Genomic DNA, 21,738 nt, shown 5'->3' on the forward strand with positions numbered 1-21,738 from the left:
TATGAAGACCCAAACTCTAATGTGAAGCAGTTACTGAAATTAATCAGAGCAGTTCTTATTGCAGTTTGAAAACTTATTACCTATAAATTCTCCATCCATACTCCAAAGGCGGACAGTGCAGTCAGTTGAAGAGGTAAGCAGTACTCTGTCTTCTTCTATCAGTTTCAGACTAGGTAAAAAATAATAAGAAATTAAAGAAATGTAATTTAGTGCATGTTATTACAGTAACTGGATACATTGTCACACCTCTTTGTCCAGTACAACGTATCCTTTTGTGAATTCTTATATTGTGACATAGTAAGTCAAACACATGCAGTAAACACTTAAATAACAAATCTGAAAACATTATTTTAGTATTATTCTCCTTACACTTAGGAAATGCATGGTGAAACCTGCCTTTCTCACCTGGACATTCACCTAAATTACTGCAAGACCCATTATCTTAACTTGTTCACTCTTGAACATTATTACCTGCAACATAGTTTTGACGAATAATAGAAAAAATGACTTTCTAATGTCAAATCTCATTACTGTGAGAGCAGTTAGAACAGAAATATACGCAAATTATTACATTTTTAATGAAAATCTGATGTCTTGTGTTCCATCACAGCTTAGCCACCCTGTTGTTTCTGTCCTTAGTTAATGATCATCTAAATGTTAATTTATTACTTTATTATTATTATGATTATTTTATAAGTCATACATCTGCATTGAATATCAAAATAGCAAAGCTTAAAATATAACATGAAAAAAATAAAGAGGTGTCTGTTTGCAACCACATCACTTCCAAACATAAATAAAATAAAAATAAATAATTAAAGCAAGTAAATAATATAGGATTGACATAATGACACCAAATATATAAATGGCAGCTACAACATTAACTGCAACAGTTCCAAAAGCCAAGAAGGGGCAAAACCTGGACCATAAATATACTCCTCAATTCTGTACTATCCACCCTTTCATTCACCTTTCATCCTATTATTGCCTTGACAGGTGTTTGCTATATGCTGACACATCTCTGCCTATTCTTTTCAGTAAGCATAAATGGCTCTACATTGGCCAATTTTTGCATAATTTATGTAGCTCTTCAATCTTACAGGGATCTCCTGACATCTAATTTTAATAATTACTGTTTTGGTGATCAATAAAATTAAAATCAATATTACAATACAATATACAACCTACTTCAAAACTCTAAAAATCAGCCAGCATTATAACAGTATCACTCAGCCATACTTTCCAAGTAGAAACCTATACTCCACCAAAAAATCTTGCTCCAAATAATTAAGTCAACAAACACTGCAGGCGATTCACTATATGCAAACTACAAAGTGAATAAATGGAATTCCCACTAGCTCACTTGAGACAACTCAACAGTATAAAGGCATTTAAGTGTAAATTCAGGAAACATCTCATAGATACTCAGATATCCACCTATGCTTCCCCGTGTTAGACTCAGAAGCACTCACTGAATACAACCTTGTGAATCCCTAGGTTAGGTTAGGTTTACAAATTCAAACACAGAGAAACAGTTGCCAAAAATACCAATAACCAAAAGAAGGGCAGCTGAGGGAGAATCAGGCAGTAAATGGTAAAAATCCAGCTTTAATCCACTAGGCAAAACCTGTAACAGCACCAAAGGACAGATACATAAACGTTTTAAAATCACACTGCGTTTTCATTACAACGAACTTCCTCAGATGTAAAAAAACTTTTCACAATGTAAAGTGCTCATTATAAACCCCACCAATTAAATTTTGTCCAATAGGAACAACATTCAAGTTAAAATTAGTAAGACAACTTCCTTTTGCACAACAAACTTTGACCTGACATAAGTTTGTTCACAAACACAGTAAACTGCAACTTAAAACTGTCAGTTTCAATTAATCACCAAAGACAACAAATACAGTAATGTTATAAACATTGACACTAATGTTGGTATAAATGACTTTTTTACAAGGATGTAATTATAATTTTAAAATGTTTAATGAAAACAGAGACTTATCAACCAACACCTATAAAATCAATCTTGATATCTTGCTCAATTATTTGTACAAGTTTAAAATGTTGGAAATTGAAGTGGCTTATTTTAAAGAGTGTGTAAATATGGGTATTGTAGCAAAGGGGCTATGTATTTGTAAATACCCGACTAATGTAATGTATGGTACAGAACTGCACAATGAACATACAGAAGTTTTTAACAGATGTGATCTTGACATGTTAAGAATTTTAATTAAGCACAAAGACAAGGACAAAATGTCACTACACAAACACAGTGAAGAGGTTAATAGAAACATTATTAATGATTTGTTGTTTACTGTGGAGGGAGAAAAACAGAATTTTTTTAACATTAGGGCACAGGTAGATAAACAATGTGCTAGTGTTATCCATAAGAAATCTAAGAAACTTGAAAGGGATATCTTAGACTATAAGAACAAAACTTGCTATCCCAAACCCAAAGTTTTTAATGATGGGGTTACTAATGGACACCATGTCAGTGTGCACCCCTTGGAGAGTGAACCAGTGGGGGAAGCTTGGGGGGAGACACGATTTAGGGGAATAGGAAGAAAGTTGGGATGACCCTTTAGGATACCTTCCACTTAGAAGATCAGAGAGAATAAAAAACAGGAACCCACCCATTTACAGGGAGATTCACCCATGGAGGGGATTTGGGGAGGGGGCGAGAAGAGGAGGCTACTAAGTAAGTCCGTGTTAAGTCAGTCCGTACTACCTGAACAACTGATTATTGCAGACAACAATGTAAAATTCAGTTGTGACAATTTTAACAATTCTAATTACAGCAGTGTAGAACTTACTCTTGACCTTTTTAGATTATTATCCACGGGATTTAAGTTTATTCCACAGCAAAGGAGTGACTTAACCAAAACATTGCTTAATTTAAAAATGCTAGTCAGGAAAATTAATTTTGAACTAATCTTCCCTCCCAACTCAGGAAATGACAAAGATGTAATCAGAAAAAAAAAGTACCTACAACTCTCCCTCCATCCCCAACTAAAAAACTTTGAAATACAGAAGGAAATTAGGGAAGCTTCTCTAAAAGAAAATATAAGTCTAACTTATCGGTGGGGGAAAAGGAAACAATACACAAGATCAGCAAGGACAAAAAAGTAAGGGTAATGAAGCCCAACAAGGGGGGAGGTGCTTATTGATGAACACAATATTATATGAAGGAAAAATGTATGAAATTTTAGGAGATACTAACAAATACAACCGAGTATCCAAAAATGAAACACATATATCCTATCAAAAAATCGACTTAGCCATGAATGATATGTTGTTAGAAGGGATTTTAGACATGGATGGTTACAACTATATGAGGAATGAAAGGCCTATGGTACCAACCATTTTTAGAATACCCAAAATCCACAAATGTGAAACAGACCCCCCCCCCCTCGCCAAGACTGATAGTGGCAGTCAGAACTCTAAAATGACCTCTATTGCAAAATTCTTGGACTTACAACTAAAAAAAGCTTTGGTTAAGTGACAACTTAATTACCAAGGATTCATGGGACTTTTAAGGAGCATAAAACAAGACATGTATGGTGAAAAATAACCAAAAAGAGACACAGATGGCTGTAAAATCCAAAATAAGGCCATTACTGAGTGCAAAAAACAAAAGCGCTTTCACATTTAAGCTTCATCAGGTGTACCCAAGAACTACTAGAACACACTTTTATACACCCAAAAGCATCACATGATGCACAGTCACACGACAGTCCATTATTAAAATTATAAAAACATATAAAATTTCTTCAAAATAAACATATATAAAGTAAAATAAACAATCATCTATGCAAAGGTCTCATCCTAAGCCTGGGTCTCAAAGGAATACACTCATTCAACCCATGTCCTTCATTGCTCCTCAGTCTAGTAATCCAAACTGCTTCTAAATTCTCTGTTTTATTACATACATCACCACATCTCAAACTCTCATAGATCAATCCAATTACCCTAAACCTAAAAACATGAGAAATATCTGTATTTAACACATGCTTGGCTAATGCATTGGTTTTGTTACCCTTCCTGATGTTATATGAATGTTCCCTAATCCGGTCCTTGAGGTACCTATCTGTCTTACCAACATAAAATTTTGCACAGATCGAACAGCAAGCAAGATAAACCACATGTTGACTATCACATGTGGCAGAAACCCAGAAAGTGTAATCTCTACCTTGATCAGGATGATGAAATACCATATTGCTGTCAAGATATCTACACCAATTGCATCACCCACATGACCTGGTGCCACTATATGTAGTATCTGTCCTAACCTCCTTAGGATAACATAACCTCCTCTTAAGTGATTTGTCATTTCTAAAACTAAACCTAGGAACAGAATCAACAAATCTAGCAATCTCATTATCTGTCATTAGAACTTGCCAGTGTTTCTTAATGATATCAATATACTTATTTACATCTGCAGTATACTTCAAAGAAATTTTCAAGTTCTTATGAGTTGATGTCATCATAGCTTCACCAGAGGAATCTATCTTCCTAGAGAAAAAAGGTTTGGCCTGCTTACCTCTCTTCTCTATCACTCTTGGCACCTGCTCTGTGAGGCATCTTTCATTGTATCCTCTGTCTTTCAAATACATCAGGACCATGTTCACTTCAAAGTTAAAGTCTTCCTCTCTAACATTCAACCTAGATGCTCTCATTACTTTATTCATAACAATATTCTTGAATATGTGTGGTGGATGTGCACTACTACGATTTAAGCATTGATTGACATGACAATCCTTCCTGTATTGTTTTGTGTACACCTTCCCTTTCTGGTCCCTGATCACAACTACATCTAAAAAATCCATACTCTCACGTGACATCCTGTGTGTAAAACGCAAGAAAAGAGTAGTGTTATTAATATACATCATAAAATCAGAAAATTGTTCATTATTCCCTTCCCACAAAATAAAAACGTCATCTACAAATCTCCGATAGAATGAGATAAGATGACTAAAGGGACCCTTGAAAATATACTCATCTTCCCAGCTAACCATAACTGCATTGGCGTAGCTATTGACACAAGAAGTGCCCATAGCTACGCCATTGCATTGTCTATATACATGACCACCAAACAAAAATAAATGATTTTCCAACACCAATTCTAAAAGTCGAAGTAGCAAATGAATGGTACCAACAGTATATTGTGTATAATTTTTCAAAAACTGTTGTACAGCTACAAGCCCTGCTGTATTAGGAATCACAGTGAAGAGTGAGACTACATCAAGAGTGACAAAAAACGCCATACAATCTATATGTGTCGAGTAAAAACCATATAAGTCCCTCAAAAAATGCTCAGTATCTCTAAGAACATACTCCCTATTATTCAAGGCTGGTCTTAAGTGTTTTTCTACAAAAATAGAGATAGGTTCAGTACACCAACCTCTACTAGAGACTATAGGTCTCATGGGTGGATCTGCCGTAACAATACCAACATACCAGGGACTAACAGGGACTAACGAAGTCCATAAGTCTCATGAGTCGTTAGACCCATGAGACCGATAGTCTCTTGGTGTACTGAACTCCATGAACCTTTTGTAGAATTTGTGAAAAGACAGCCTAAGAATATTGAATAATAGAGATAGAGATCTAGAGATACTGAGCATTTTTTGAGGGACTTATATGGTTTTCCTCTCAATATATATTTTTTGTCACTTTTTTTGTAGTCTTTGTCTCACTCTCACTCTTCACTGTGATTCCTAAGGCAGGGGTTTGTTAAGTTTTACAACAGTTACAAAAATATACATATATACCCATTCATTTGCTACTTCATTTTAGGAATTGGTGCTTGAACATATGGGTATTTTTGTTGTTTGTTTTTTTGTTTGGTGGTCATGAATATAGTGTACTAATAGCACTTCTTGTGCCAAATAGCTACCACCAATGCAGTTATGTTAGCTGGGAAGATGAGTATATTTTTTTATCTTTAGTCATCTTAATCTTCTCTCATCGGAGATCGATTTGTAGATGACGTTTTTATATTTTGTGAAGGAATAATGAAAAATCAATTTTCTGATTTTATATTAATATAACTCTACTCCTTTCTTCTTTTTACACACAGGATGTCACGTGAGTATGGATTTTTTTAGATGTAGTTGTGATCAGGGACCAGAAAGGGAAGGTGTACACGAAACAATACAGGAAGGATTGTCATGTCAATCATCTCTTACATCGTAGTAGTGCACATCCACCACACATATTCAAGAATATTGTTACGAATCAAGTAGTGAGAGCATCTAGGTTGAATGTTAGAGAGGAAGACTTTAACTTTGAAGTGAACAGGGTCCTGATGTATTTGAAAGACAGAGGATACAATGAAAGATGCCTCACAGAGCAGGTGCCAAGAGTGATAGAGAAGAGAGGTAAGCAGGCCAAACCTTTTTTCTCTAGGAAGATAGATTCCTCTGGTGAAGCTATGATGACATCAACTCATAAGAACTTGAAAATTTCTTTGAAGTATACTGCAGATGTAAATAAGTATATTGATATCATTAAGAAACACTGGCAAGTTCTAATGACATATAATGAGATTACTAGATTTGTTGATTCTGTTCCTAGGTTTAGTTTTAGAAATGACAAATCACTTAAGAGGAGGTTATGTTATCCTAAGGAGTTTAGGACAGATACTAGTTATAGTGGCACCAGGCCATGTGGGTGATGCAATTGGTGTAGACATCTTGACAGCAATATGGTATTTCATCATCCTGATCAAGGTAGAGATTACACTTTCAGGGTTTCTGCCACATGTGATAGTCAACATGTGGTTTATCTTGCTTGCTGTTCGATCTGTGCAAAATTTTATGTTGGTAAGACAGATAGGTACCTCAAGGACCGGAATAGGGAACATTCATATAAAATCAGGAAGGGTAACAAAACCAATGCATTAGCCAAGCATGTGTTAAATACAGACATTCCTCATGTTTTTAGGTTTAGGGTAATTGGATTGATCTACGAGAGTTTGAGATGTGGTGATGTATGTAATAAAACAGAGAATTTAGAAGCAGTTTGGATTACTAGATTGAGGAGCAATGAAGGACATGAGTTGAATGAGTGTATCCCTTTGAGACCCAGACTTAGGATGAGACCTTTGCGTAGATGATTGTTTATTTTATTTTATATATGTTTATTCTGAATAAATTTTATATGTTTTTATAATTTTAATAATTGACTGTTATGTGACTGTGCGTCATGTGATGCTTTTGGGTGTATAAAGGTGTGTTTCAGTAGTGCTTGAGAACACCTGATGAAGCTTAAATGTGAAAGCGCTTGTGTTTTTTGCACTCAGTAAAGGCCTTATTTTGGATTTTACAGCCATCTGTGTCTCTTTTTGGTTATTTTTCAATATTCATTTCTTTGGAGACGTCCTGTGTGGGTTACTCTACTTGGCAGTTTGCTTTTGGATTGTTAAGACATGTATGGTGACAACTTAATTATCAAGGATTCATGGGACTTTTTAACGTGCATAAAACAAGACGTATGGTGAGAATCTAATTTTTCTCACCATTGACATTATAGATCTGTTTACATGTATTCCGTACTCCCCACAATGATGGTTTGGAACTGCGTGAGAAAGTTTTATTTAAAACAGGCAGTTAGAACACAAACATTTTTTACTGTGTCAAAGACTAATTGAAATAATTCTTAAAAACAACTACATATTCTTCAACAGTGAATTTTTCCAGCAAATTCAGGGAGTGGCTATGGGGGCTGTTTGTGCCCCCACTTATGCCAATATGGTCCTAGTAGCCTAGGAAGAGAAATTTATACATCACTCAGAATACCAGAACTGCTGGGTACTGTTCAAAAGATTTCTGGATGACATCTGTATATTGTAGACAGCTTCTTTGGATAATCTCCATGACTTTATTACATATATAGGGAATTCCACCCACTTTCTAAAATTTACTCACATTATTTCTCATGACACTTTGAACTATCTTGATGTCACTATACAGATATGGAATAATAAGTTTAAGTCCAAAATTTACAGGAAAGACACCTTTTCCAACTCATATTTACATTTCACCAGTGCCCTGTGCCCATCCCTACCATGAGAAAAGAGGCATTATAAAAGGGCAGTAAGTAAAAAGAGGCATTATAAAAGGGCAGTACGTAAGATGTAGCAGAATGACATCTGAGGATGATGACTTTGAAGTTGAATGTTCTTTTCTAGGTAAATTATTTAAGGAAAGAGGATACCCAGATGCCTTAATACAGGAAGTGTATAAAGAAGTACTGGAGGGGAGAAATGAGAAATTCAAAGCCATATTAGGAGAGAATATTTTTTTCCACAACACCACTGGAATAAATACTGGTGAAGTGAATGATTATAGAAAGGTGTTTATTATGGAATGCAATGGACATAGTAAGAATGTTAAATCTATAGTTGAAAGAGAATGGAATAGGTTTATAGCCCTTACAGATTTAAAGGAAATAAAGAAAGAACCTTTAAATACTGTGTACAGGAAAGGTAGGAACTTAAAAGAAATATTAGAAAATGACAAAAATGCTGTTATTGCCACTCAGGAAAGGAAAAAGGGAACATTTAAGTGTGCAAAGTGTTTACAATGTTCATTTATTTCCCACAAGGAATCCATTTTTGTAAAGAGTAGAAAAAATGTTTCGAAGGAAGAAATATTATAACTGTAATTCGGCAGGGCTAGTATATATAGTTACCTGTGACTTATGTGGTTCATTCTACATAGGTAAAATTGAAAGACAACTCAGAAGGAGAATTTACAAACACATTTATGATATTCAAAATGAAAATTAGAACAATGCTCTCTTCAAGCACACCAAAACATGTGTTAAGGCAAAATTTTCCTTCTTTGTCCTTGAGGATGTACAGAAGAATGAGAGGGGTGGTGCTTGGGAAACACAAATTGAGTATAAAGAACTGTGGTGGCAGGTAACTTTCAAAGCCAATACATTTCCTGGCTTAAATCAGCACATCTCCATTTAGCCAATGCTAAAAATGAGAGCTGCCAAGTAATAGCTAAAAGGGTGTACTTGACATCTTTTGAACTTTTTCCCTGAAAGTGTAATTTTCACTGTTTCCACCGGATGGAGCCCTCACAGCTTCACTACAGCACTACATACACATAGATATATTGGTTTTTGCTATTTCATTATTTTACTTCTTTCTTACTTTTTGCTCATATTTTTATAACATTACTATATTTGTTGTCTTTGGTGATTAATTGAAACTGACAGTTTTAAGTTGCAGTTTTCTATGTTTGTAAACCAACTTATGTCAGGTCAAAGTTTGTTGTGCAAAAGGAAGTTGTCTTACTAATTTTAACTTGAATGTTGTTCCTATTGGACAAAAGTTAATTGGCACGGTTTATAATGAGCACTTTACATTGTGAAAAGTTTTTTACATCTGAGGAAGTTCATTGAAATGAAAACGCAGTGTGATTTTAAAGCGTTTATGTATCTGTTCTTTGGTGCTATTACAGGATTTGCCTGGTGGATTAAAGCTGGATTTTTACCATTTACTACCTGATTCTCCTTCAGTTGCCTTTCCTTTGGTTAGGTTTATAAATTCATAAAGAATCCATTAGTTAAACATATCCTAGCTCCCCATGGAGGCATATAAATATCCTCTCACCACATCTAATTACTTTATTTCTCATCCTTCAAACTTCCATTACTAACAAACCTCCCTCCTATATATCTTTTTAATTCTTACCTCCTCATTTCTACAAAACCTCTCCTACCTTCTCAAATAATATGTTTATTTAATGATTTACTAAATGCTGCCCCCTTATTTTTATAAACTATTTGCTATCCCACATCCTGTGTACAGCATGGAAATAAATTTGTATTAACCAAACATTCATGAATTTTCATGTTCTAGTTTCATTATTACAGCATTGTCTTCCAATGTGTGGGGGGCCTGTTTTATCCAAACTACAACATTTCTAACTTGCTGCATTCAATACCCTGTACTCATGCCCTGGCACTTCTGTGCAAAGATTTAAACCAGTGTGGTCTGGTGGTACACTTGGGTGCCAGATACATAATCTCCTGTACACTGGGACTAAGCAATATATTTAAGATACTCTCTCAGCCTTCAACAGACTGCCTCCTTAGTTCCTTTTTAACTAACATTAACTGTTTATCAGGCTTACTTACTAACTAATCTGCCTGTAACTCCTGTTGTCATTGCACAGCAATAAACCCACACCACGATGGGACCTGTTTACCAAAAGGAATATTCTTCCTTTTCATTGTGAATATTACCTTCAGGCCTTTATAGACTCAGTAACCTATCTGCCCAATTCATAGCTTTGCTGCAACTCACCCAAGAATTAACAATGTCTGCATCTCACTGCTAGTGTCAATAACTGATCTGCAGATATGTGCATACCAGTCTCTAAAGTGGACAGTATCACCCTCTACCTCTAACTGAGAACCTAGAGGTGTTATTGGTGCCTTTCAAGGCCCTAACTTTAATGCATTCATAAACCAAATCAGGGCTTCAGTAATGCCTCCACATAACTTAGGCAGCCAAGTAGTCTGCTAACCCCCAAACGTGAGGCATTATCCTGGCCCAATAACTTCTGTTCTGGCCAGCCAAACTGCTTTCCTCTGGGATCACAAGTCACTGTGTGGTAGTAACAATAGAGTTACAACTGGACTTCTCACCCCCATGAGCAGACAGCCAGATAATTCAGGCCACCACTAATCCTATGCTAAGTTACTTTCTGCCACATGACCCAAGGTATTTCTGTCTCTGAAATTAATTCTAAAAGTAGTCTTAACTGTTGTAAAACCTGACTGCCTAATCAGAGTAGGACCATTTAAAAAGTATACAAAGCAGACGGGAGCTGGAACATTTGGATTGCGGAGATTTTCTGCCCCACATCTATCAGCTGCATTTTGCACATAACGATTAGCTCCTCATGCTTCCCTTTCATTTTGGTGTCTGTGAACGTTACTGTTTAAGATTGTTGCATGTAACTCAAGATATGTAGCAGTCATACCACCATAGCTGAGGGAACCAGTAACTTATTGTCTCTATGGAACAAAATTAATCAGCACTGTCTGTATCTTTATAACATTCACCGAATTTTCACATATCAAAACACCCCACCAAATCTGTGCTTGTCAGCTATACTAACGCATTATCTGAGTACAACTTCCTCCATTGCCCAATCAGATCCTCTTTTATATGATAACCATATTCCAAAACCATGCTACATACACGGTATCATAACATTTTATCTTGAAGCATACATAATGGCAAACATAATTTTATTGACATATGACCTCTGCCAATGAGTATTTCTTAGAACTATAAGGTGATAACTTCATTTTTTAAAAGGCTCAAGCCATACCCACTGGAAGTTAAAGGTACACACTCCAAAGAGCATAGAGGCACACTAAAAATTTGAATGCAAGCCCTTAAGCAGAATAGTAATATACAGAATATTATATTTGTAAAGTAGCACAATGAAATCTAAGAGCTGCCAGCATGCGAATGGAGAAAGGAAACTTTAGCAATAAGGGTGTCAGCAAGTAGGGACATTAAAATAGGCAAGATAGGTCTGAAATTTACTGGACTAAATTAGCAAAGGAATCAAGATATTGGGATAAATAACTCAGAAAGGAAATGCAACAGAGTAATATGAGGCTAAGCAGGAGTTTGGATTGCAAGTATCCAATTGCCTTCTCTATGATGGACTGATAGAGTGTAGGCAAACTGAAAAGGACAGCTCTGCTACACTTTTCAGTTGAGTCCAGAAGGAACAGGAAGAGAAGAGAGGAGAAAAAAGGATACTCACTAGGGCATATAAAATGTATTCCAACAATAAGCATCAATCAAGGAAGCTTAGAAAAGATTGAGAAAAGACAATAGCATGACCTTTTACAAAAGAATAACTGGAAGAAATCTGCAGGGTTCCCCAACATGCAACAAAGTCCAGAAGGTTTAGGATTTTTGCAGAGAAGTGTTTGTATAGGTATTTTATGCCTTATGCAGATTTCAGAGGATTCCTCCTCAGTAGATTGCAAATGTAATAGGGAAGACAGAGTATGACTGGAAACTTTTTTGGGGGGGTGTAACATGTTGGCAGACTTAAAAAATTCCCTACAGAGTACTTTGCCAGAAATATTGGGGTAACAAATTGTAGTAACTAAGGAACTAATTCTTTTGAGCTGGAAAATAGGCTCTGAATTGCCATGACATAATTAGGCCTTATTAAGTTTAATGCTACTGGTTGTCAAAAAAGGCAATGGTTATAAAATGAAAACCAAACTGTATATCAAATATAATGGAGGTTTTGAATATTGTAAATTAGGTAAACCACAGGTGATATTTTTAGAAAAGGGAAGGAGAATATATATCTTAGACATAAATGGAAATTGCGGGAACAAGACAAGCAGAATAATATTTAGAAAGAGGAGAGAGATTAAAGAGAGATCAGGAACTGAACAATTTATGTAATATCAGAGTGAATGAAAATTGTTAAAAAGTATATATGTACACTAAATGGAAATAATAATAGAAACTGTTATATGAACTCATGCTACAATTAAAAATATAATGATTTAATAAAGATGTTAAAAAAACAATGCTTCTGCCAAGACTTCCAGTTATAATAAAGCAAATGGCAAATGGTAGGGCAAACAACCCTGCCTTATACCCTTAAAAGATGAAAAAGTACCGACAGGTTTACATTTACTTTGGTTTGAGATGATGAACCACTGTAAACATTCTTTAACACTGTAGAAAATTCTATCAGTAAGCCCAAATAGTTTCATTTCAAACAGCTAATCCCATTTCATTCCATAAGATGCCTTTTTAGCATTCAGGCTGACCTCAAACAAAGCAATATTACTTCTTTCAGCTTTTTGTGACAAAAACAAAATTTTAGCAGTACTATTGAATATTTACCTTTCTCTAACAAATTCACCATCATCTGGATATATCAAATTTGGAAGCCATGAAGCCACCCTGGATACCAAACCTCTGTCATGATTTTATAGTCTTGATTTACTACAGAAATTGGTCTGTATAAGCTTATGAAAAAGAGACCCACTTCATCTTTTTGCATAGCCAATATAACTGCTTCTTTTCCATAAAGGGAGAACATCAAGAGCTCTCAGAAGCTCAGTCATCACATCATGAAGGTTATGTAACATGTGCTCTCCTTCCTGTTGAGACAGGGCCAGCAATAGCTCATCTGGGTCCACAGAATTCCACTTAGGCTGCCAAGTTAAAACAACCTTCAGTTCACTCCTACCTGTTGGGGCCAACAGTCTTTTCCCTTGCTCCACTGTTATTCTAGGGTGAGTAAGCAAGTCCAGAAACTCATCTAAGCTCATTCTACCACTTCTTTTCACATCTCCTTCTAAACAAATATAAATATAGGAATCCATTAAACTTCTATAACTTGCTCGGTGCTTCTTACTGTCCACTGCCTCAACTCATCCCACATTATTTTTTGCACTTTTTGCCCTCAGTGTCTGTTAAATATTGCCCCCCCCCAAGGAAATGGCCCACTCAGAGGCACCATAATTTAAACAGCCATAAGGTTGAGCTTTTTCTGTTTTTTTTGCTACTTCTAAAGAAAGCACATGGTGAAGCACCAGGAAGAGGATGTAGATCTTGCTTAGAAGTACCTCCTTGGACTACATGAAAAGAGACATGTAAGAGCTCTCCGATCTTGCAGCCCAGGCAGGTATGACCCTAGCCCTGAGCAGCATTCTGCCATTGCCCAGAATGATACCGCAGTACAAGGACAAAATTATTGACTTCAACAATTGGCTAAGCTTCTGGTGTCATTCTAAGGGGATCCAGTATCTGTCTGCTTGGGATGACATGGTCGACAGACCACAATGCTTTGCCACAGATGGCCTGCACCTGTTGCCCTTGGGATTCCAGATACTGGCTAAGGCTATTGCTGCCCTTATAGTGACTTTTTTAGGCAAGGTTCAAATAACAAATTCACCACCATAACAGGAACAGGCAAGCTAAAACTGAGGGCAATACTACTCAATGCTAGAAGTCTAAATCTCAAAATGCACTCACTCGAGGCACTCCTTAAAATGGAGAACATCGACATCTGTGCAATGACTGAGACCTGGTTCAAGGCTCCAGAGAGTACCCTTGCACTACCAGGCTATAACTCATACCACACAGCCATGTAACCCCTGGACGAAACACCAAAGGCGGAGGTGTGTCCATATTCATTAAGGATATCCACACCTCCAGGCTAGTTGCTCAGCATAATGCATCCGAGGTTATCCAAGTGCAACTAACTCTAGGCAAAACTGCAATCCAAATTGTAGCTTGCTACAGATCCCCCAGCACACCCCAGGATTCTCACTCCTCTTTTCTTGATGTACTGGAAAATATTAGGGTTCAACCAAACACCCTAATAATGGGCGACTTCAACTACCCCATCATTAACTGGGAAAACTACTCGTGTACCAACTCCTTAGATCAACGCTTTCTGGAATTCATAAACTCCAATGCCCTGGATCAATTTATCTACACCCCCACCAGGGGCAACAATATCCTAGACCTAGTCATTACCAACATGAGTGACCGGTGTTCCACACCTGAAGTCAACTCCTCGTTGGTCCGATCCGACCATAAGCTAATCACCCTTGATATCCACATCCCGCCCTCATCCCCCATTAAGGAAACCACAGTAAAAATTTTCTCCAAAGCCAACTTCATGCTTCTTAAGACAGAAGTGGTGAACTTCATGACACCCATGCAGATGGACAATACAGTTACAACTGCTGAATCCTACACAAATGCACTATATAAGCACTTACACGAGTGCATGGATCATGCTATCCGAAACAGAACCAAGACGCGATCCTCCAAAAAAAGGAAGCCAATCTGGTGGTCTCCTGCCACAAACAAACTGTACAACAGAAGGAATAAACTGTTGCAAAAGAGAGTAAAATCCCATGAGTGGAGGAGCTCCCTGGTCAGCCTCAGTAAGAAGTTGAGATCCCTTATAAGATCCTCCAAAGCTAGCTACTATAACAAAATTGCCACTAATTCCAAGGACAACCACAAAGCATTCTATAGCTATGTCAAGAATCTCGATGGCAACACCCAGATCTGCTCTGAGTTACAGCACAAAGGCACAAAAATTACAGAACCAACTGATATTGCCAACATCCTGGCAGACAGGTTCAGTGCTAACTTTACCCCCCTCTCACCCCCTAAAGGGCCCATATCTATACAGGAAGTATGCAGAGTCCCTGTAATCACAACTATGCAGGTAAAAGCTGCACTCTCTAAAGCCAAAAACACAGCATCCATGGGACTGGACAACATCCCAGGCTGCGTTTTACACGAACTTCAGAACAAAATGGCTCCCCACTTAAGCACCATGTTCAATAATAGCCTCGCATCAGGCTTTGTTCTTACTGAATGGTGCACAGCAACAGTTATCCCACTCCACAAAGGGGGAGCCACCACTGATCCTGGGAACTACCGACCTATTAGCCTGATGAGCCTGGTCTGCAAGGCCATGGAACGTATCATCATGGAACTTATAAACAAAGACATTGGTAACCTCCAAACTCTGGATCCCACCTAGTTCACATTTGTGAAGGGCAGATCATGCCTCCTGAACCTGATCAACTTCCTTGAGGCAGTCACCAAAGCCGTAGATGAGGGTAAGGTGGTTCACACAGCCTATCTTGACCTCGCCAAGGCTTTCGACACCATCCCCCATTCTGGAATTATAGCTAAACTCACTAAACTAGGTATAAATCCCTATGTCACAAGATGGGTTGCCAACTGGCTCACTGACAGAACCCACACTGTAAAAGTTGCAGACTCCAAATCTGACCTCAAAGCAGTGACAAGTGGAGTACCACAGGGTTCCGTCCTGGGACCTCTCCTGTTTGGTATCTACTTCTCTGAAGTACAGGCTAACACAGAAGGCCTCTGGCTAATGAAGTTTGCAGATGACTGCAAACTAGGAGCCATAGTCAAATCCCCAAATGATGTGGACATCCTACAGAAGGGCCTCGCTGAGACAGATGCCTGGTGTCAGAGCCATGGCCTCAAGCCCAATGCCAAAAAGTGCAGTGTCATCCCCTTTGGTAAAAACTCTGTACCTATGAACTACCACATAGGCAGCAATCTACTTAACGCTGAATGTGTGATAAGAGACCTTGGGACCCAGGTGGACAGTAGTCTCTCCTTTGATAGTCACATCGCCACAGTAGTCAGGAAGTCCTTCTACGTAGCACACCTCATCATAAAAGGGTTCTCATCCAGGAAAAAAGAGGTCATTGTTCCCCTCTACTCGACACTCATTAGACGCATTATAGAGTACAACACCCCTCTTGGAATGTACCTCACAAGACATCTGAAGCAGCTGGAAAGGCTACAGAAGTACCTCATAAAGAGGATTACTGGCCTCAAGCAAATGCCCTACACTGATCGCCTCAAAAAAATCCAGCTTTACTCCGTAGCATATCACCTACTCCAAGGTGATCTCTGCCTGACATATAAAGCTATGTCAAACCCAGAGCTGTTGGACATGCTACACCTAAAGAAATCCCAATCCTTCCGAGCTACATGCTCTAGGGACCTAAACCTTGTCACCACAATAAACAGAACATGCTGGATGGATAGATTCCTGTTCCATAGCCTTCCCATACTCTGGAACAGGCTACCCATCTATGTCAAGCAAAGTTATTCATTAGCACTCTTTAAGAAAAATCTTGATGAGTGGATGAGAAATAGGAAATACACGGGGACTTCTGTGTCTCTGCCACAGGAAAATAACTTTCTTGGGTGGTAAAGCCAGTTAGGAACCTTGTTGGCTAGGCTTACAAAGGCCCTTGGGCTGATAGCCTAGTACCTACCTATGAACCTATGAACCTATGAGCTTATGCTAGTGCCTTGGTACAACTGCAGACATCTACACATATCTTAAACAAATAAACATAGTCGTTTAAACAGCCACAATATCAACCACGGCTGACTGAATGAATGCCATTATTACACTTGAGTAAGATCAGCAAATCATTTCAGGTGCCAATTGCCCCCCCCAACAGCAAAAACCTGGAGCAGTCACTCCCTTCGCCACACCCTAGCTATGGTACTGTAGCAATTATTTCTTACATCAGATATTTCACTTGTCACCCGCTAAGCCCATCTTTCCAACATACAAGTATAGTCCTCATTTTACTAATGTATCAAATTTGGTAATGTGCATTTATTTCTATATAATTAATACATACGTACTTATGTATATATATGTGTGTATATTTGTATTCACACACACACACACACACACACACACACACACACACACACACACACACACACACACACACACACACACACACACACACACACACTAAATATGTATCTAGCCATTGCTCAGATGCCATATTGTCTTTGCTTCTGGCCAGGGTTGTGACTGAAACTGGTCCTCTGGACTCATCCACTTACTCAATTAACAAAGAAGCAAATAAACAATGAATTGCAGAGTAACCTGTAAAATTGCATGGCTTGCAGCAGCTGTTGTAACTACATCAACTATAGTAGCACAACATAGTAAACTAAATCCAAAATTTGCAGTGTGCTGTACATCCAATGATTCAGAGTATTAGTGAAAAGCAGTGAGGAAATATTATGGAAAGCATTTTCAGAAATATCATGTAATCAAATTATGTTAAATGACAGGCTTTTGTAAATATCCCTTTGGTAGGAAAAAATACTAGGTGATATTACAAAATCTTTATGTTGTTTTTTGGCTATACCATATCTATTTTAGAAAGAGAAATTCCTTATAAGATAAGAAGAAAAGCAACATGCAGGACAAAACACTAGATGTATGATATGCATCCTCCATACAAGGAGAATCTACGCCAGATTAAGGAATAGTCAAAGTACATTTTGCACCTAACAGATATAATGAGATTGTGCTTTGACTGATTTCTGTGAGTTAAAAAGTACCAGTTTACCATAAAACATCTAATCTGGACTGGGAGTTCATAATGTGGGGGTGCGACAAGACGGGCATTCTGTCAAGACACATTTACATGGAAGTATATTCACCTTCGCTGATAGTTTCTCTCCATATTCTGAGATGGAGATAGCACAAACAAAGCACAATGTGTGAATTTTCTATAAACAGTTACCTGCTCAGAAGTGGGTTTTAAATGAGTATCGAATTAATGAAGCAAGAGGATACAGGAATACACCACTGCATGCAAAGATGGGTGGTGTACTATGACAGAACCACATCTGTGCATACAGGAACATCTAAATGTTGAATGGCACGTTAAAATCTAACTTTTTGTTTAAGTGTTACACTACATCATCACTTTTCAATATGCTAAGAGCCAGATAGCACAAAAAACAATAGCGTCCTTGACAACTTTAGAGCCCATCATATCACTCTCCATACCTGCTTTGCAAACATGGAATTTAAAATGTAGACAGCGAAAACAGACTGGCAGTAAAATAACAAGTCTCACCTCAAGAGACTCGATGGCTATGTGATGGCTAAACAGATACTGCAATTATCACTTCAGAGTTTTGGGACTGTGCCTTTAGTTTTGTGACAGTAACATTTATTGTTATGTAAATGCGTGCATAATTTCTCAGCAGATACAGCTGTTTTTCAAAACACTGACTAGCTCACAGCAAGCCCAGACACTGACCGATTAGACAGAATCTTGAAACTTGACAGAAGCAGCTGAAATAATTTATTTATTTTCACATTCTAAAACTGTATGCTTTGCCCAAACTACCCAAGTCTTGCTGGGTTAGCCAAGTACGTAGGTTGCAAATTGTTCTCACTTTCAAACTGTCAGTTATGTGGGATGTTTGCTGAAAATCCTTATTTTGAAGAGAAAAGAATGCTGTGGTTAAAGCATTCTGTTACAGATAAGACACGTGAGTATGTTTTCATTTCCAGTAGACAGTAGTACTAAAAATCAGTTTGCTTTGTGTTTTCTCTCTTTCTGTATTACTACACACACAGAATCTTGGCTCATTGATTAAAAATCAATGTTTGAATAGCAGCTGGGAGAAACAGCTTAAATTTTGCTGCAATCAAAAATACATCAAGTTTTACAAAAATGCCAGAACAGAAACTGGTGATGTATAGGTTTACTTATATAATTGGAGGATGCCCATCATTTAAGCATCTGAATCCATCAGAGTTCATCAAGCTTGTATAAATGTATATTAGTTAATATATTCAGCTTATAAATATGTTTCTTTCATGTTTCAGTTAAAAATTATAACAATGTTTTTGGATCATATAGTACACAAAGACTATATATATATAGTACACTTATGAATATAAGGCCAAACCTTACTTAATAGCTTTCCATCATGAAGAGTTAGGTAAAATTTGGCAACCCTGCTTTATCTGTCTGTAGGAAACAGTGATTGACTATAATATTTGGTGCACAGGGTAGGCTCAGCCTTGGAAAACATCAGAATCATGTTGGCTTAAGGAGAACCCGCAAGAAAGTATCTTTAAAATTTGTTTTCATTACCTTGAAAGGTATTACTGCTCAATGCTAGGAGTCTATGTGAAAGCTGACATCCTAGCCAAATAGAATTGTGCAGAAAATTCTATTTTTATTTTAAGTATTTCTATGTGATCTCTGAACTCTTTTGACTAGCACTGTGTAGTAGAAAGTACTGTCTTGTGGTTTTAATTATTTATTATTAAATATTTTAAAACTTTTTTAACTGTGGCTGTTTTGTGTAGAGATAAGTTAAGCTCTAAGAGTATATTGCATGTATATAAGGATCCTGTACCAAGCCACTCTAATAAGCCTTGAGACTGTTTAGTCATAATACCAATTGGATAATAATACTGTACAGTAATAATTGGACACCCTTTTAAGGGCCTTTGAGTAGCTGATAAATATTACATGGGTGGTGGCAGGATTACTACTGTATAGTCTGGGTAAAAGGGGCACAGCTGGAGAACCTATGCCAGCCTTCCCAAGAAGTGTCTGTGCGGTTGCATAAACTCTTATCTCAAAGTGTGTGTGTGTGTGTGTGTGTGTGTGTGTGTGTGTGTGTGTGTGTCAACTACTTGGGCAGGGACACGAAGCACTGGTTGGACAGAGAGGGTGCTGGAGATTTTAGCTTGCCCAGCTAGGCTGAGATCTGGACCCTATAACTGTAACAGTGGGGAGTCTTATTGGGGACCTGAGGAGCAAGGGAGCAATCAGCCCCAGACTGACTGTGATCTCTGTGTGATCTTAAGGGAAATTGCATTTTACTGTGTGTATTTGTTATCCTTTCCTCTCATATGAGATGCCCTCTCTGGTGTTAGTGGTGAGAAATGAGGTTCCTTGATTGCTTGGCCAGGGCACGGGCATCACATTTGTGGTGGCAGTGTTTGGGATATCCTCACATTTGTGTTTGGCAGCGGTGGGATATCCCCATCACATATTAATTAGTTGGCAAATATTAATTGGCTTGTAGTGGTGTGGGTAGAGTGAATCCTGTAGCTTGTGTACAGTGAGCTTTGAAGGTGTTTTTGTACTCTAAATCAGCCACCAAGTGAATACGCAGAGTTCAGATCACAATTGTTTCATTTCTTTTGTTAGCTTAGTTAGTCAGGGTGAGCACAGGGAAAAGTATATCCTGGTGGTAGTAGATTATGCTACACCATACCCTGAGGCAGTGGCTTTGTCCTCCATTGAGGCAGAGAAGGTGGCAAATGCTTTGTTAGAGATTTTAACTCATTCACTCCAGAGCAGCTCAGAAAAAGCTGCCTGCTTAATTACACCATAGGAACAACAGTGCAGCCTGAGCTCATTTTCAGAAAATCCATTTGTAATACTATACAGAAAACAAATGTTCATAACTCTTTAACTATAAGAGCTACACTAAAAATGTAAACGCGAAAGTTGTTCAGCAGACACTGACCTTTCCAACAGTGTAAATGTTGATAGTGCATATCAAAGTCATTATTAAATATTTGGCAAGGAATGCTGATATTGTGCAAACTTTTTACCTTTTTGGAAAAGCAAAGCACAATATCTTGGTCTATGTACCATGCAGACCCATACAATTTGAATTGAATTTGTTAGTATGAATGTCAGCTTTAAAATGATACCTTAGCCAGTACTGTGTGACGCTCCTTTCATGAGATATTCACAGAAATATGATTAATATATAATTTCTCATAACTGATAAATAAACAAAGCATAATATCTCATCACCTGTAACAGATAGACCCTACATATCAGTGTAGAAGTTGTGCATCTGAATGTCAGCTTCAAAATGATGCATCATTTCTGTGATTACCATGCTCCCTCGCAAAGATATGGGCATAATAATGAGAAGTATTGTAAAGGTATAATTTTCATATTCGTACAAGACTAAACAAACTGTGATATCTGTACATGTGTACAGTGTACAGACACAGTTCTTTTACTATGTTGTAAGGAGTAACACTGTCTTCAAAATGAGGTATTACTTCACACAATGAGATGCTCCCTTGCAAAGTTATTTACCAAAATATGAAAAAAAATCATAATTTCCATAACCTAAGTCCGAAACAAACTTTGATATCTGCCTATGAGTACAACATACAGGCAACATTCTTTTACCATGTTAGAACTATAAATAATCTTTTCAAAATGAGGTATTACTTAACACATTCAGATGCTCCCTTGCAAAGTTATTTACGAAAATATGAAAAAAAAATCATAATTTCCATAACCTAAGTCCGAAAC

The 21,738-nt window shown here is 37.5% G+C and overlaps 1 protein-coding gene across 1 annotated transcript in view; it reads right to left on the reverse strand.

Annotated features, from left to right (window-relative positions):
- The window catches only part of LOC122803568 (WD repeat-containing protein 49-like), a 1,120,011-nt gene that overhangs the window by 119,354 nt on the left and 978,919 nt on the right, over positions 1 to 21,738 (reverse strand). Inside the window, exon 27 of the mRNA XM_044073240.1 lies at positions 81 to 169. Within this exon, the coding sequence (XP_043929175.1) occupies positions 81 to 169 (89 nt within the window). The remainder of the gene's footprint in view (positions 1 to 80; positions 170 to 21,738) is intronic.

This window comes from Protopterus annectens, chromosome 5.part1, assembly GCF_019279795.1.
Source record: "Protopterus annectens isolate FY-2018-M chromosome 5.part1, PAN1.0, whole genome shotgun sequence".
Taxonomy (NCBI): Eukaryota; Metazoa; Chordata; order Ceratodontiformes; family Protopteridae; genus Protopterus; species Protopterus annectens.